Source organism: Drosophila gunungcola, unplaced genomic scaffold, assembly GCF_025200985.1.
Source record: "Drosophila gunungcola strain Sukarami unplaced genomic scaffold, Dgunungcola_SK_2 000025F, whole genome shotgun sequence".
NCBI classification, from domain to species: domain Eukaryota; kingdom Metazoa; phylum Arthropoda; class Insecta; order Diptera; family Drosophilidae; genus Drosophila; species Drosophila gunungcola.
The window spans coordinates 215,128-231,465 of record NW_026453204.1 but is presented as its reverse complement, the minus strand read 5'-3'; the positions used below and the strand labels follow the sequence as shown (position 1 = coordinate 231,465).

General features: G+C 38.9%; 1 protein-coding gene and 1 long non-coding RNA gene across 4 annotated transcripts in view; one reads left to right on the top strand and one right to left on the bottom strand.

Annotated features, from left to right (window-relative positions):
• The window catches only part of LOC128263888 (transcriptional regulator ATRX-like), a 449,251-nt gene that overhangs the window by 373,184 nt on the left and 59,729 nt on the right, over window positions 1–16,338 (bottom strand). Inside the window, exons 2-4 of one of the 2 annotated variants that reach the window (XM_052999166.1) lie at window positions 13,795–13,823; window positions 3,107–3,146; window positions 2,928–3,032 (exon numbers count right to left, since the gene is read on the bottom strand). The exons of the other annotated variant lie outside the window; for it this stretch is intronic. Of the exons in view, the coding sequence (XP_052855126.1) occupies window positions 2,968–3,032; window positions 3,107–3,146; window positions 13,795–13,823 (134 nt within the window). The 3' untranslated portion in view covers window positions 2,928–2,967. Of the gene's footprint in view, window positions 1–2,927; window positions 3,033–3,106; window positions 3,147–13,794; window positions 13,824–16,338 lie in introns of those variants that run through there. 2 annotated transcript variants of the gene reach the window in all.
• Window positions 476–2,914, top strand: LOC128263891 (uncharacterized). Of its 2 annotated transcripts, XR_008268561.1 has the most exons (4): window positions 476–510; window positions 609–1,234; window positions 1,286–1,383; window positions 1,462–2,914. It is a non-coding gene; the product is annotated as an uncharacterized LOC128263891 (long non-coding RNA). The 2 variants fall into 2 exon arrangements; XR_008268560.1 differs by having other exon boundaries at window positions 609–1,383.

Genomic DNA, 16,338 nt, shown 5'->3' with positions numbered 1-16,338 from the left:
AAGATACACACCAATATTTTTTTTTCAAAACTAAGAGAACGGTTAAGAGAAATACACAATGATTCGGGACGATCCATTTTAGAAGGGGGAGAGTTAACCAACTCCTGAAACCGGGCCGCTTATGGAATTAATAAACAATTTTCAAAATTCAATTTAAGCGATCTTTGCCTATGCCTTTGCGTTTGCCTTTGTATTTGCCCATGACTTTGGCTTTGGTTTCCCTGCCAAGATAAACAAACCAAACTTAAAGTAAACATAAGCTTCCGCTCGAAGCCCAATCAATTGCGTTCCAAGTTCAAACTATTGCGATTCAAGCCCAAACAAATATATCAACATATTTGAATTTCACAATAGGATGCCATGATTTCACCCTAAGCTTATATTCTAAACAAAAGGAAAAGTTCTTGAAGCTCAAAGAAAAGCTTCTGGCCGAGGTTCGTTGGAGATTTTAGAATTAATCAGGCAGTCCATTTTGGATCGAGAAAGAGATCGGAAGCTAAGAATTCGAATGTAAGAAATAAAGTGTCTTGTATAAGTGAAATAAAATAAAAGGTTTAACACCAAGTTATACAAAATAAAAAAATATATTTGTTTAACAAAATTACCAGGGACAAAATTAATTTGCACACAGCTGCATTCAATTATGACCTGCACACAATTTTTATCGTAAGGCATAAATTGTGTGAGCCCCAAACATGTTACCAGGCAAATCAGGCAAACCAGGCAAATCACACTTTGGTACGTCAAGACTCGCAAGGGGAACGTGAGCCCCACCCAACTAATACGCCGGAGAGCAGCTCTACAAGGACCAAACCGTCGACAACTGGGATTTCAAATTTTTCGATAGAGACAGCATTTATTGCTCGTTCGCAGATCATAATGTCTACGATACTAGCTCATGTGGTGGACAATTGTGGAAGCCAGACGTTTTGCCGATTTCTGCTGGATTCGGGTTCAACTATTATTTTTGCACCTCTTACCCACGCACGTATTTCGGTAATTGGGCTTTCTACGCAAGCCGCTAGAGTAACTGGCGGGGTTTCCAAAAATACAATTGCAATCCCGAGTCTCGACGGATGTCCAGGAAATAAAAGCGCCGACTATGAGTTCTGTAACCACGTCAGTACTACCCAAAGAGTTACACACAAGCAACTGGGAAGCTCTACAAGGGTAATGTTACCCGATCCCACCTTCGCCACTTTCGAGTTTTTTATAGTCCAACGAAAATTGATAAGTAAACCTAATACATTTGCACTAAACACAATTATTGATTGGATAATTGTAGGCTCGGATCCCTTATGTGAATGAGTCACCAAAGCCAGTGCAAATTGGTTTGGATGAGATGGTGAGGAGGTTCATGGAGATGGATACAATCCAGCCTAGGTAAGGTCGCTTGTGATCCCGTGGATCAACTGTTTGTCAACATTTACAAACGTATATATTGTGGAATACTCGTTCTAGAAGGAAGGAAAAGGCAATATTGTGCCTTTTTGGAAGATTATCTACAGCGCGGACATATGGAAGCACTCAAGGAACAGCAACTAATCTTGCCAAAAGATCAACGTTGTTACCTTGCCCTTGCAGTCGTCAAAGCTAAAAGCTACCTTTTCTTGGTCGGAGTCCTATTGGCCGACCTCCACCAAAAACCAGAATATACAGATGCACCCAGGTGGACTTTGCGAGGAAAAATCTAATAAGGAAATAAACTTTACTCTGAAAGCTCATTCTCATCCGGATTTTCTCGACAGTTAATTCCATAAACTTTCGTCTTGGAATCAACTATTGCGCTTTGTCAGCTATATTTTTCGATTTATACAACGCATACGCCCCAAATGTACCGCCATTCTTAGTAAAAGCTTAACATTTTAAATTGAAACTTACAGATGATACCTAACAGCTAAGGACTTGCAAAACGCTTGAGAAAGGCTTTTGAAGCACATGCAACTTACGGCTTTTCTACAAGATTACGGCGCAGCCGGGAAAGATCAGAGACTGAAAAGAAAATCAAAATTGCTGAAATAGACGCCGTTTTTGGATGCTTCCGGAATATTACGAATCGGAAGACGTATTGACCGATCGAAGTAATCATTCATTGCCTTGCTGATTGGGCGCTACCTTCACAAAAAAAAAAAAAAAGGTTTTGTGCCCGTCGCAAAACACCGTCAATCAAGCTGCATCTGCGCCGAGTCCGAGGAGTTGCACTCACTTTTGAAGATCTGTCAACCGTTCTTGCCCAAACACAGCCTCGATACACTGACGCCAGCCCGTTTTTTGGTAGGACAGCAGTACACTACAGTGTCTAATCAATCGTTTTTGGACTCCCAGATGATTCGAGCGATGGAATCAGCTGCAGGCCATGGTGGAAGAATTCTGGACGCGATGGCACACTGAATACTTCACTCCTCTACCCAGAACAGGATTCTAAGGTCCGAGTGGTGACTGTCAATACGGCCAATGGGGTCTACAAGCGCCCTATTGCTAAGATCGCCGTTCTCTCTTTCAACTTAATTAACGTTAAGTTTATCACGTATCGCCACTAACAGGCACACTAAAATAGAAATTCGAGCAGGCCGGCATGCAGCTTAACTTTGTAGGACTTTGATACCAAATAATATTCGGAAGCAGCATTCGTATTTGTATATGTATGTTCTTTCAACACCGTTGAAATCACTTCCACTTTCAAGTGCGGGATACTTAAACAACTCTTCAGTACCAATCCCTAAAGATTCCCTATGGAATGCTTAGGGAGTCGCCGTGAATTCCCGAGGATTCTCGAGGAATGCTCCATACAAAACGTGTATGAAGCAGGCGTTCGCGGCGATAATCTCGAAAATAAAATCTGAGTGAATTTGCCTTCGAATTCCAAAAATCCCGGGAATTTCCCAGGAAACCCTAGTAAAAAACCTAATAAATTCAATAAATTTTTTTTTATTTTTATTTACATATTTTTTATTTTTAAATTATTTTTCACAATAACGCGTGTGCATGGTCTTTCACCTCCGTCTGCTGGCCCACCAACAAACTTATGTTATCTGTAAAAAAAAATACGTATTTATATTTGAATCAAATAAAATATCAGTTTATTATTATGCACAAATATACATACCGATTAAAACTGGAAAATGTTCCGGAAACGCTTTCAGCACCTGCAAATAAATTTATTTATCAAGACAAATCACTGATTAATATAATTAAGTTAAAAAATTCACTTTAAAACAGCAGCTGTCTAATGCAAATGCAAAGAAAGTAGAAAGAAGAGAAACGAAACCGAGAACCGAAAATTAAGCCTGGCGCGTAATTAAAATCACGAAAGGCAGATAATAAAACAAAGAACATTTTTGCGTTTTCTAATGCAACTTTTTAATAACTTCCAAAATGACAATACATTAAATCAATACAAGTTATTTAAGTATAAACTTCGAAATTTATAAATATCCCAGGACTTTTCAAAAAGAGTATTTTGAAGTCCGTACAATAAATTTTTTTCTTGACACTGACTTTGTTCTTCCTCTTCCAAACATCAAAAGTGAACATCGGCAGACGAAGGAAATTTCAGTATTGAAATTTCAGCAACAACGACAATATCGGCGGCTCCAACGAGAGCTTGTCACCTCAGCTTTTAGGGATGCTCAACTCGCGAGTGGTTGTTGCGAGCGTGGAGGATGGAGCGATAGGGATAAGGTAATTAAGCGCGTTTCTAATCTGAATGGGGAGGTTTGCGAACTGAACACCTTGAGAGAGCATATGGCAACTCAGCCAACTACGCATACACTGAATTCCATTAAAAATTTAAAAATGGTCTAAAATGAACTATTTATCTCTGAAGATTATTTCGACCCCGAAATTTACTGACATCTTCCGGGCCAGAAAAACACGTTTTTACGATGTCTTGGAGCATACCGCCGCAATGCTAAACAACAACTCAGCTTGCGGCTGATAGGGTTTGACTCACAAGCCGCTCTTTACATTAACAAGCAACTTTTAAGAGGGCATAATGTAATTTTTAAAAAGGCAATGAAGCTTAAAAATCATAAAGTTTTGATAGCAATGTTTACTCGCAGTGGCCTTGTGAACGTTCAGCGGTGAAAAATTATGCCACATTGAGCGCATGGATGAGCTTTTAACGCTCTCCCATTATCTGGGCGTCGAAAACCGAGCTTCTATCCCCCTCTCTTCATCGGCAACTTCTACTGCTGCGTCGTCTGAATCGCATGGTTTTTAATCATTGTAAATAGTCCTGGAATTTTAAGAAGTTATATTGGAATTAGGTCGTCCACATTAATGCACAGAAGAAAATTGAGTTCAGATATCTGTTTAGTCAGTCTAATGTCGACTTCGATTATGGTTCTGAAACTTCGTTCTTGTCTCATTTCAGTGATGTTTCTATTGAGGTCGTGCGGATCGTTTTTCATGCTGGTGGTGTTGCTATTTATGTGAACAAAAAAATAAATTGTGCTGCTAAGCACCCAAAATTGACTATTTATATTAAAAACATTCACTCCATACTTTAAAAGCATTGATTGTATGCATCTATCGGGCGAAGCGTTATATTGACTGTACTTTCTGTTAATTATACAGATGTTGTTATTATTAGTGATCAAACAAAAACTTTCTTGAAGAGGTAAAATAAAAAATTGTCGTCACAAAATCTGATATCAAACGTTTTTGGAGTTAAAGGTGCGATCGTAACGTTAAACTTACCTCGTCAAGAGGTGTTTTTGTTTGATATCAGAAGTTTATGCTTGAAACTACAGTCTTATTACTGCAAAGCTCAAAAACCTAGTTACAATAAAATAAAATACCTCAAAACCACAGCACACAGTTCTGGCAATGCATGAATATTGTACAGCACAGTTTCATTTAAAATTACTGTTGCGGGTGTCAATGATATATGTGTTGCCCTCTAGTCAGCAAGCAGTATCAAAGCAAGCTTTTTTAAAAGTGTAGTGATCATTAAATTAGTTTATTAATCTACGAAGCAGTTCACTGTTGACAATAGTAAGATATTTCTCATTTCTGTGTACGCGGAAATACTTAAAAAGTCCTAATCGCTCAAACTAAATGTGATATATTCATTTTATTTGTATAAATAAGTAAAAAATGTGTTTTTGAATATGTTCTTAATGTTGTAGTTATTAGTATTACATTTTAATTTTGTTGACTAATTTAATAATAATAACAGTGGTTTAAACTTTTTAAAAATAGATTTACCGTTCCTTTTTGTCTTTATTACTAAAAAAAACTTAAATATATTTTTAATTGTTTTTTGTTTGTTAGAATTTTACAGGAGACCTAAAATCATTTTTTTTGTTAAAGTGCACCAATACCATGACCAGGAGACGGCCTTACATTACGTACATGGAGATTGAAAAAACCGAAGAACAGAGTTCTGACCCCTGATCAAAAAACAATAATATTTGTCTATAATATCCTTGCTTATGCTTCCATTTTACTAAAAATAATAAGAATTTTTCATCATCAAAATGGTTTAGCATAAATTTCTGCTCATTCAACAAGGCATAATATGCAAATTAATAAGATCTGAAATGGCTTGAATTTTTAAACGCTAATTAACTCCCAAAAACAAATTTTAAGGGAAAAATTTGTTATACATCAAAGGATGCGTAATCTTAAAACCTGTATGAAATCTATACTGTAGTAACGATATATAGCACGTATCTTTAGTCATTTGGAAGTTGTGGGCGTGTGAAATTTAGTTATTTTAGCTACCTTTATATTTTTCATATATTATTTATGTATGATAGACCCCAACATTGCGTCAGCCTTCTGGTGCCCAAAAAGTTGAGCCAGAAAAGTGCCCCGCTATGGGATTTTCTTTCGTTCCTTTGGTGGCCAGTGATCGTATGACTCTGGCACTTTGTGCTAATGTTAGCCTCTAAGTTTAGTTTTTATTCGAACATTGTAGAATAAAAAACACAAGTTCAGCACATATCAAAACTCCGGCAGACTGCCGTTAATCGTTTTATATTTTATTGCACTGTTTACATCGTTAGGCCAGCAGGTGAAGGAGGCACACATCTTAAACAACCTAATCTTCAAGAGAAGAGGAACAGCCGACTGGCCCATCTCTAACATTGACTGCCGCGAGGGACCTCCGGCATTAACGTACGAGTCTACAATCGGCCTACCGCCTACCAAGAAATAGTGACTGCTGCGAGGGACCGATCCGGCGATAGCGGCACATATACAACTTTATATAATTGTCGCCCAACCAACGAAAAAATATTAAACATTGTTAATACATTGGGCCCTTGAGGAAATATAACATGTAAGTGATTGTGCGCTAAAGATAGCCTAAAGGTTCAAATACACAAGTAACTCTTATTATTCACACCCAACGCAAGAGCTAATAATTTTTATACTCGATAAAAAATATAGATATCATAAAGTGATTGGAGTTAAAATGTTCCTATAACCAAAAAAATAGGAATTTTTATGAAAATAATATAAGGTATATCAAATTACACAAATAAAGTGCTTAACAAAGTGACTCAAGTTACGCACACTCGTGCCAGAGCCAACAATTTTTATATATTTTAAAATAAATTATGATTTTATTCTGAGTAGTGTTTCAACATATCCGCAGAAATTTGACTTTGACTTTTCTTCTTGATTGTTTACGAATTGATCCACTGTACCTGTGTTGATATTGAATTTTTTACTGAATTAATCCAGTAAATCTGTGTTATTTGAATTCACCAAATCTGTTTTTACTCCTCGAATTTATTGTTTTTGAATTATTTAACTAAATGCTGTTCGCGGATTTTGATTTTCTACACCGTTAACACACTCAGTTGAGTTGGGAATATAAGGAAATTAGTCAGGAGATAGGATTTCGCCCTAGAGTAGGAAATCCAAACGAACCAGAAATGAACCCGGATATGATCCAGGCCCTTATAGCAAATACTGTCACCGGCGCCCGCGCCGAACAGAAACGGCGCATAAGACTTAAATTCTTCCCGTTACTTTCGCTTGTATGTGGCAAGTAGTTCAGTCTTAGTATCTCCATTATACTGGTAAAAAGGACCAGTAAAACTACGGGGAATAACAAAGCGTTCTAAATGGAGAAAATTGGACGATCCTTGTTGGATTCCTAAACAAGGCGCAGAAATACAGGTTTCAAATCCTGGATGAATCTGTATTGGGGACACCTCTGCATACATAGGCCCAAACGATCTGGTATCTGGGGTCGACCCAGGAAGCCAGGTGTGTAGAAAAGGAAAGTATGTGTAGGGTGATCACTGATCAGCGGACGGTTATAAACCATGCTGACTAACATAAATTTTTTTTAAATAAATATTTATAAATAAAAGATCTACTACTACTATGATAGATCTGAAACCCGCTTCGCGCGGTCCCTTTTAGCATAGTGGGCAATAATCGAGTTCGCGAGGAAAATAAAAAACACATAAAATAGAGACATTTATAAATAAACACTAAAACTAAGTATGGTGCAAATACTTATGTTAAAATATAAGTTTTTAGACAAATTCAAAATTGATTATATAGATTTTTATAATTATTACAAAGAACACGAAAGGGTTTATGCAGGCCAAACTTTGAGCTAGAGCAGCCACACAAGCAGTGGCCTACCGCCCTTAGCTACGGTAGTGTGGGAAAGAGTGTGGTGCCGTGTGCACAGAGATTGACAGAAATAGTCCGAGAGGGACGGCAAGAGCGGAGAGAGCGTCGGAGACAGCACAGGACTTCAGACCCTGCTGTAATGCCGTGCGCAGAGGGCGAAAGTTCGAACGAAAACCGTGGACTGTGGATCAGTAGGCAAGGAGTCGCCGATAACTAACGGTTAAAAGAGGCCTATATAAGCAGGCCGAGCGCAGGAAGCTGGATCAGTCGTCTTTTACCAGTCAACAAGTACCAGTCATCAAGTATACCAGTAATCAGTGAAACAACTTCAAGAAATAAGTGGAGCCGTGCGGAGTCAACAAGGAGCAAGATCGCTACTTCGACACGTTCGGGACTTTCAGTTTGAAGTCTCCGAAGTAACAGGTTAATGAAGTCCTTAAGGCATCACATGGCTAAGTCAAGGCGCTTTGACACAACTTCTGTCACGACTTGAGCTGGGCGTGTTGCCCGGCGTGTCAGGCAGAGTTGCACCGAAAGAGTCCTTCGACAAAAAACCGTGGGCTCGGATGGGAAGTTGTCTAGAACAAGCCGCCTTGCTACAAGGATCGTATAGGCGAAGTCCGACTTTCGCCTGACCGTCCTGGTGCGACAAGTGTCTCGAAAGGCGTATGCACAGCAGTTCACCGGCTAATATCCCCAAACGGCAGCTGCGAATCACGAGAGCCAAAGACCCAGTTGCGTCTGCTCCTGCAGGAGAAAGCAAGGAGCAGAGCCAGGACATCGTACCAGGGAGCAGAGCGAGGACATCGATAACTGCAAGTCTACAAGTCCGCGGCAAAAAGGCTAGTGTGAAAGCGTTTGTCCAGAAGCTAGCGTTTGTCTCAGGGACTACGAGAATAACCCCAAGCAGCAGAGTCAACCCGAAGCGAGTTGATCAACGCCGGAGCCGCCCGGAGCATCATCGTGGGAAGGAAAGTGCTCAGACGAAGCCGGCAAAGAAGGCTATAGAGTTTCGCACTTGTTACTATCATCACCAGGCCGAGGGTCAAGTCGGCGAATCCTTGTGTATACCCGAACTTACTGTGCGTTCTTCCTAGTCAATTGGGCGGTCACGTTTATATAAATTTGGAGAGACGAACACATACATCTTCTGAGCCACCCGCACGATATTCGTAGCGAGCAGAAATAAACAAAATCAGTTCGTTACAATGGTAGTTGCGGTTGGCGTAAAAGACACATTAAAAGTTAAGCGGCTTAAAAATTCTATGGACTTAATATCACCTCTGACAAGATTGTGCATAAAAATAGTTGCAAAAATGATTATACAATTAACAAGAGTAGGTAAACTAAGCAATAGTAAACTACCAGTGTAAAAAAGCAACCTTACGTTTTGATCCCAGTTCAAACCACGAAGAAAAAGAAAACATTTTTGTTGTACCGACTCAATACGATCAATGTGTAATTGATACTGGGGACTACAAACAGGAGCGCAATATTCTAAATTAGGACGGACTAGGGTAGTAAATAAAAATTTAGTAGTATAAGGATTTTGATTTATAACATTCTTAACCTCTAACTTAGTTCAATTCTTTCTCTTAGGACAATCGCAAATAACACAAAACTTTATTATTCCCAGATGTAAGACCTTGTGCTTAAGGAGACAATTCTTTACTACTGAAAACCATCAGAAATTCATTTCCAAAGTAACAGAATTTCTTAAAGATTGTTGTAACTTAATTTTAAGTTTAATTATTAACTTGAAATAGGCCGTTTTACGTTTTATATGCAGTTTTACCATATATAAAGTCGAGCTACAAAGGGAGTTTAACTAGCTTCGATGAGTACTTTCTGAAATCTAAATGGCAGTTAAATTTTCCTTGTTGTACATGTGCATAAAGCTAGCAGTGAAACTTTTGTGTTAATCACCAGCAGATGGTTGCTAAGACAACAGGGTCTAACAGTAGAAAAATACCGAAAAAATAATATAAAATCGATTTACCGGACGATTGTTAAGTTTAATAGATTGATGGCATCTTTGATGGCGGTAAAATTTCTCTGATTTAAAAAATTTAAATCGATGAAATTCTCAAAGATCAATGACACTCAAAATTTTTTGTATGGTACCATTCTTTTTAAAGTGTAAATAACATTTTTCCCCTGCCAATTTTATCTTTTATCTCCAGTTCAGCTTAACCAATTTCGGTCATCGATAGCTTCTCTAAAAACAGACCTTTCTTAAACTTTACTATATAAATTATTATAAGGATAGGTTTCCTATTATAGATGCTAGAGCTCGACAAAGTTTGAATAAATTGCAAAAACTGAAGGTCCGACAACATAAACATCACCTTGCAGAGGATATTATAATTCTAGTCAGAAGTTTGCGACGCAGTGGAGGAGACATTTCCGACCCCATAATGTATATATAAGTTATAAGATAACTCATAAGTTTAATAAACTCTCGCAACTGCGGAGCTAAACACTTTGTAAGATATAAGATAATTCATAAGTTTAATAAACTCTCGCAATTGCGGAGCTAAACACTTTGTATCAGCGCGCTATAGCTGCAATGGTCAGCGGCAGCAACCGGAGACTTTTGTTATGTCGCAAGAGTTTCTTGTTATTGTTACGCTTATGCTGAGTCGGCTTGCCGACCATGACATTGTAGCGTGATGCGAGTTTAGGTTTAGCTTTAGCAGAATATTTGTAATCAGTTTTGAATGCAGCGCTCAACCAATAAGTCGCTTAATAAATATCACTACTCCGGCACTTGCCGTTAATTGTTATATCTTTTATTTATTGACTGAGCCCAAGGCCAGCAATAGAAGGTACAGTTACTTTCCACCATAATCTTCCTACTGGCAACTGCAGCGGATATAAAAGCCGTCGCTGGACACATCAAGGAAGAGGAAACTTAAGTCATCCTACTAGCCATACCGGCGGACACGGGAGTCTTCGCTGGACACAACGCAGAGGACAAAACATAATTGGCGCTCAACTTAATTAAGAACTCACGCACACATGGAATGTAACATGTAAGTTCTATAAAAAACATCAAATCCAAAAATTTAAATAAAAAATTAAAGTGTTTGATTTGACCTATAAAAACTGTGCCGAAATAATACAAACATAATTTGCATAACCGATTTAAAAATAATCGGAATACCAAACAAATAAGTGAGAAGGTTTTTAATGATTGATTGATGAGTTGGTCAAAGGACTATAGAGAGGTTAAAACAGAGTACGACAGTGAAGACAGTTGGAATTCTAACCAAGGTTTTAATATTTCCGACCACGACAGTGATAGCCAACAGTGCCTTTTAGAAACAGACATGGACGCACAACAGGTTCAAGCTTTAGTAACAGCTGCCGTTAACGCAGCGCTAGCACGTCAGGAAATAAATTTTCAAGCGCGCATTCAAGCGGTCGAGAATCAGCTTAGCAATTTGCGTGTCGACACCCCTCAGATCAACGTATATGAAAGGATTTCTGTAAACCCAGAAATCAGATGCGACGTTCCCTTGGACATTATAAAATCAATACCAGATTTTAATGGAACCCAAGACGAGTACGTGGCATGGCGACAGTCTGCCAATGACGCATATGAGCTTTTCAGGCCGTATAACGGCAGCAATTCACATTATCAAGCCGTCACTATTATTAGAAACAAACTCAAAGGGCCCGCACGGGCACTGCTAGTCTCACACAACACAGTGCTGAATTTCGATGCAATTATAGCAAGACTAGATTGCACATACGCAGATCGCACATCATTGCGCACTCTGCGGCAAGCGCTTGAGATGGTTAGGCAAGGCGACTCAAGTCTAATGGACTATTATGACGAAGTCGAAAAGAAATTAACGCTGGTAACTAATAAAATCATTATGTCACACGACCAAGAAGGCGCTGACCTAATGAACAAAGAAATCAGGGCAGATGCGCTGCACGCATTTATTTCGGGCCTAAAAAAATCATTAAAGGCAATTGTTTTCCCAGCTCAGCCAAAAGACCTGCCGTCTGCGCTAGCCCTAGCGAAAGAGGCAGAGTCTAGCATCGAAAGAAGCATGTTCTCGAGTTCGTATGCCAAGGCTCTAGAAGAGAAATCCCATGCAATGGGGGCCATCAGGTCCCGCGGTCACCCCAAACAGGAAAAAAACAATAGGGACGACCGTAGCTTCGACAAAAACCCCCATTTTACCAAGCGGCAAAATAACAACACTTATTTTGAACAGAGAAAAAGAGACCAGGGCCAGGCTCCTGAACCAATGGAGATAGATTCGTCCTCGAGATTCAGGCAGCTCACCAATTTTGAGAGACAGCAAACAAACAATGGTCCACCAGCTAGGAAGCGGCAAAATTCGTCAGAGCGAGTTACAGGTCAGAGACGGCAGCGAGACAACAATGTAGTCCAAGGTGCCCAGGCCGACCTAGATGAGGACTATAAAGATGCAGCCGAAAGCGCAGTCGAGAACATAAATGACGACAGCGACTCAACATATGACAACGATTCATTAAATTTTTTAGTGGGAGGTCCCGGCTACCCGTCATTGAACGGCAGCTGGCTGGGAGAAAATTAAAAATCCTAATAGACACTGGGGCGGCGAAGAATTACGTAAAGCCCGTAAAGGAGCTAAAAAACGTAATTCCAGTCGACAGGCCTTTCACTGTGAGCTCAATACACGGCTCCAGTGAAATCAAAAACAAATGTTTAATGTCAATTTTTCAAAAAATTTCACCATTTTTCTTACTAGACACGCTTAGTACGTTTGATGCCATCATAGGCTTCGACCTCTTAACAGAGGCAGGAGTGACATTGAACTTAAACAATAGCACTCTAGAATACCAGAATAAATCGGAAAAGCTTCAGTACTACAACTGTGACAGCGTGAACTTCACAGATGTAAATGACATAGTGGTGCCAAATTCCATCAAAAAGGAATTTAAAAAGATGATATTAGGAAAACTAAAGGTATTTTCGACCTCTAACGAGGCACTACCCTTTAACACTTCTGTCGTCGCCACTATTCGTACGGAAGACAACGAACCGGTGTATTCAAGGTTGTACCCACACCCTATGGGTGTGGCAGATTTTGTAAACAACGAAATAAAACAGTTGTTAAAGGATGGCATAATTAGACCATCAAGGTCCCCATACAACAGCCCAACTTGGGTAGTTGACAAAAAGGGAACCGACGCCAACGGCAACAAGAACAAACGTTTGGTAATCGATTTTAGGAAATTGAACGAAAAAACTATTCCAGATCGCTACCCAATGCCTTGTATTCCCATGATTCTAGCGAACCTAGGGAAGGCAAAATTTTTCACTACCCTTGATCTAAAATCAGGGTACCACCAGATTTTCCTAGCGGAACAAGACCGAGAGAAAACCTCGTTTTCAGTAAACGGCGGGAAATATGAGTTCTGTCGCCTACCCTTCGGCCTTAAAAATGCCGGAAGCATTTTTCAGAGAACCATAGATGACGTTCTTAGAGAACAAATTGGGAAAATTTGTTACGTCTATGTTGATGACGTAATAATTTTCTCTGAGAACGAAGCTGACCATGTTCGGCACATCGAGACAGTACTAAAGTGCTTAAGCGATGCGAACATGAGGGTGTCCCAGGAAAAAACCAAATTCTTTAGGGAAAGCGTCGAATTCCTAGGTTTTATAGTTACCAAAGGTGGAGCAAAAACTGACCCCGAGAAGGTAAAAACCATACAGGAATACCCCGAACCGAAAAATTTGTACAGTCTCAGATCATTTCTAGGGTTAGCAAGCTACTACAGAAGATTCGTAAAGGATTTTGCCGCAATCGCTAGGCCCTTGACAGACATCCTGAAAGGGGAAAACGGAACGGTTAGTAAACACAGGTCCCGTAAGGTGGCAATCGAATTTAGCGATTCACAACGCGATGCATTTGAACGATTAAGGAAGATTTTAGCATCAGAAGATGTCATCCTCATGTATCCCGATTTTAAGCAGCCGTTCGACCTTACTACCGATGCCTCCGCAAATGGCATAGGAGCTGTTTTGTCCCAAGGGGGTCGACCCATTACAATGATCTCGCGAACTTTAAAACAGTGCGAGTTGAATTACGCCACAAACGAACGTGAGTTACTGGCAATTGTGTGGGCACTTGGCAAGCTACAAAACTTCTTGTACGGCACCAAGGAGATAAAAATATTTACCGACCACCAGCCTTTAACCTTTGCGGTATCTGAAAAAAATACAAACGCAAAGACTACAAACGACTATAGCATATAGCTCCCATAGGAACAATCGGAAAAATAAATGAAAACAAATTAAAAGTTTTTTGTTTTTTAATATTTTTTTTTAGTTCTTTGACATTGAATTTTTAGAATTACGGTTTAAATTTCATCAAAATCGGACGACTGTAACATAAAGCTTCTATAGAAACAATAAAAGTATACAAAAAATATTTTTAAATATATTTTCTATTTTGTAATTTTTTTTTTTAATTCTTTTTGACTTATTAATAATTGGACAGTTCACGCCTTAAGTTCTGTTAAAATTGGAAAACGACATCTGCCATAGGAACTATCGAATAATTGAGCTGCAAATCTTCATAGCTTCAATGTTTTTAAAAATATACGAAAGTAAATCATAATTTTAATTTTTTCAAGAATATTTAATTTTTGCAGTAGCTGCAAGGGTATATGAGCTTCGGCTTGCCGAAGTTTGCTTCATTCCCTGTTTTTTTTTTTTTTTAATGAAATAGCTTTAATATTGCGGTTTATTTGTGGAAGACCAATTCATGCGTTTTCAGTTCGCGCAATAGGCCGAAGTGCGCTTGGGTGGAAGGGTACCATTTTTGTCAAAAAATTAAATTTTCAAATGAAGCTCATAAAGAGAATTGCGGCATTTGGGGCTCATAAAACCCGCACGTCGTCTTAAAGAAGCAAATGCATACACAACGAGGTCAGGCGGCATCATTGACCTGTTTTTCTTCTAAATCAAACCATAAGTCGCCGCAATCATCGCCAATGAGTTGTGCCGTCAAGAGATAAAAGTCGCTATTGAGGTAATGATGTGAAAAATTGGGTCGATCGGATGACCTACTGCAAGGTCTTACAACCTTTATTATTTATTTATATATCCCCCGATTTTTCTGAACACGTATTTACAAAATTTTCATAAGCCTCCCTGTATAAACAGATATTAGATATTTATAAATGATCAAGATAATTTCCATAAGATGGTAGTTCTGGGTGATTTCAAATTATCTGGAGTTATATGATGCACACAGAAAAATCAAATGTCCTGCTACTTATAGCACAATATGACTTTATTGACGGCTCAACATATCTCAAGCAAACCATGTTCAAAACTCATGCAGATAGCTTTAAAACTGAGAGACTAGTTTGCGTAGAAACGGACGGACAGACGGAAATGGCTAGATCGACTCTCCTAGTGATGCTGATCAAGAATATATATACTTGATAGGGTCGGAAACGTCTCCTTCACTGCGTTGCAAACTTCTGACTGAAATTATAATACCCTCTGAAAGGGTATAAAAATTGAAGATCACGATTCTGTCCACTGATCACAAAATAATTATGTCTATAAAAACCTTGCTTATGTTACTATTAACTAAAATAAGAATTGTTCATAATCTAATTGGACTTGCATAGATTTCTGCTCATTCAAATAAGCATAAAATAATAATTAAAAAGATCTGAATTGGGTTGTTTTAAAAAAAAAACAAAATTTTTATATATTATAAGCATAGAGTAAGAAACTATATAGAGGCACCATTTGCTCTGCCCGCTCTCTCGAGTGACTTTTCCAGTAAAGCCACCTAGACTAAAAAAGGGGAAAATTTCAGTCTCTCACAGTTCGATTCGAACTTGTAATTCGGTCCCGCGGTGAGTTTCTGCAGCTGAACTGCTCGCAGTGCAGTTGCAAGTTCGCTGCGGGACCGAATTGCAAGTTCGAATCAAAAACTGAAACAAAATGGAAAAACACAAAAGTGGTTCAGCTTGTGCTGCTTAATACAGTAAAATTTGTATCAGGACCCTAAAACATAGCTTTGGTACGCATGTACAAACCATAAAAGGAAAAACGTTCTCATTTCAAAAATGCTATCTTATCTTGTTTATTGGATTTTTTTTTTAACAAAGTATATAGTAGGCTCATATAGTAGTATCCTTGAGCACGCTCATCGTCACTACATAGAAACCCGATCTAAACTAATAAAAGAAGTCCGCAAGTCAATGTAATTTCTAACTCTGCCAACGAGTCCTGCACATTTGGCATGCATGATTGTATCTTGGAACCAGCAGAAGATAAATACAGTGGCATTTTATGAAGAAAACAGCTTATAAACGTAGGCAGTCCCCTATTAAAAGACATTAACATTTAAGGCAATTCAGATTTAACGCTCATAGCCTTGTTAACAGTAGACTTTATGTGTCAGTTGAATTTTACTTTTGGGTCAAGAACTCCTAAATCGTTGACCGAAAATACTCGGTCCCGATTACAAATTATTATAGGACAAACATAGTTTAATATCATCAGCATACATTAATACTGGAGAATACATTAATACTGGCGAAGTCCGACTTTCGCCTGACCGTCCTGGTGCGACAAGTGTCTCGAAAGGCGTATGCACAGCAGTTCACCGCTAATATCCCCAAACGGCAGCTGCGAATCACGAGAGCCAAAGACCCAGTTGCGTCTGCTCCTGCAGGAGAAAGCAAGGAGCAGAGCCA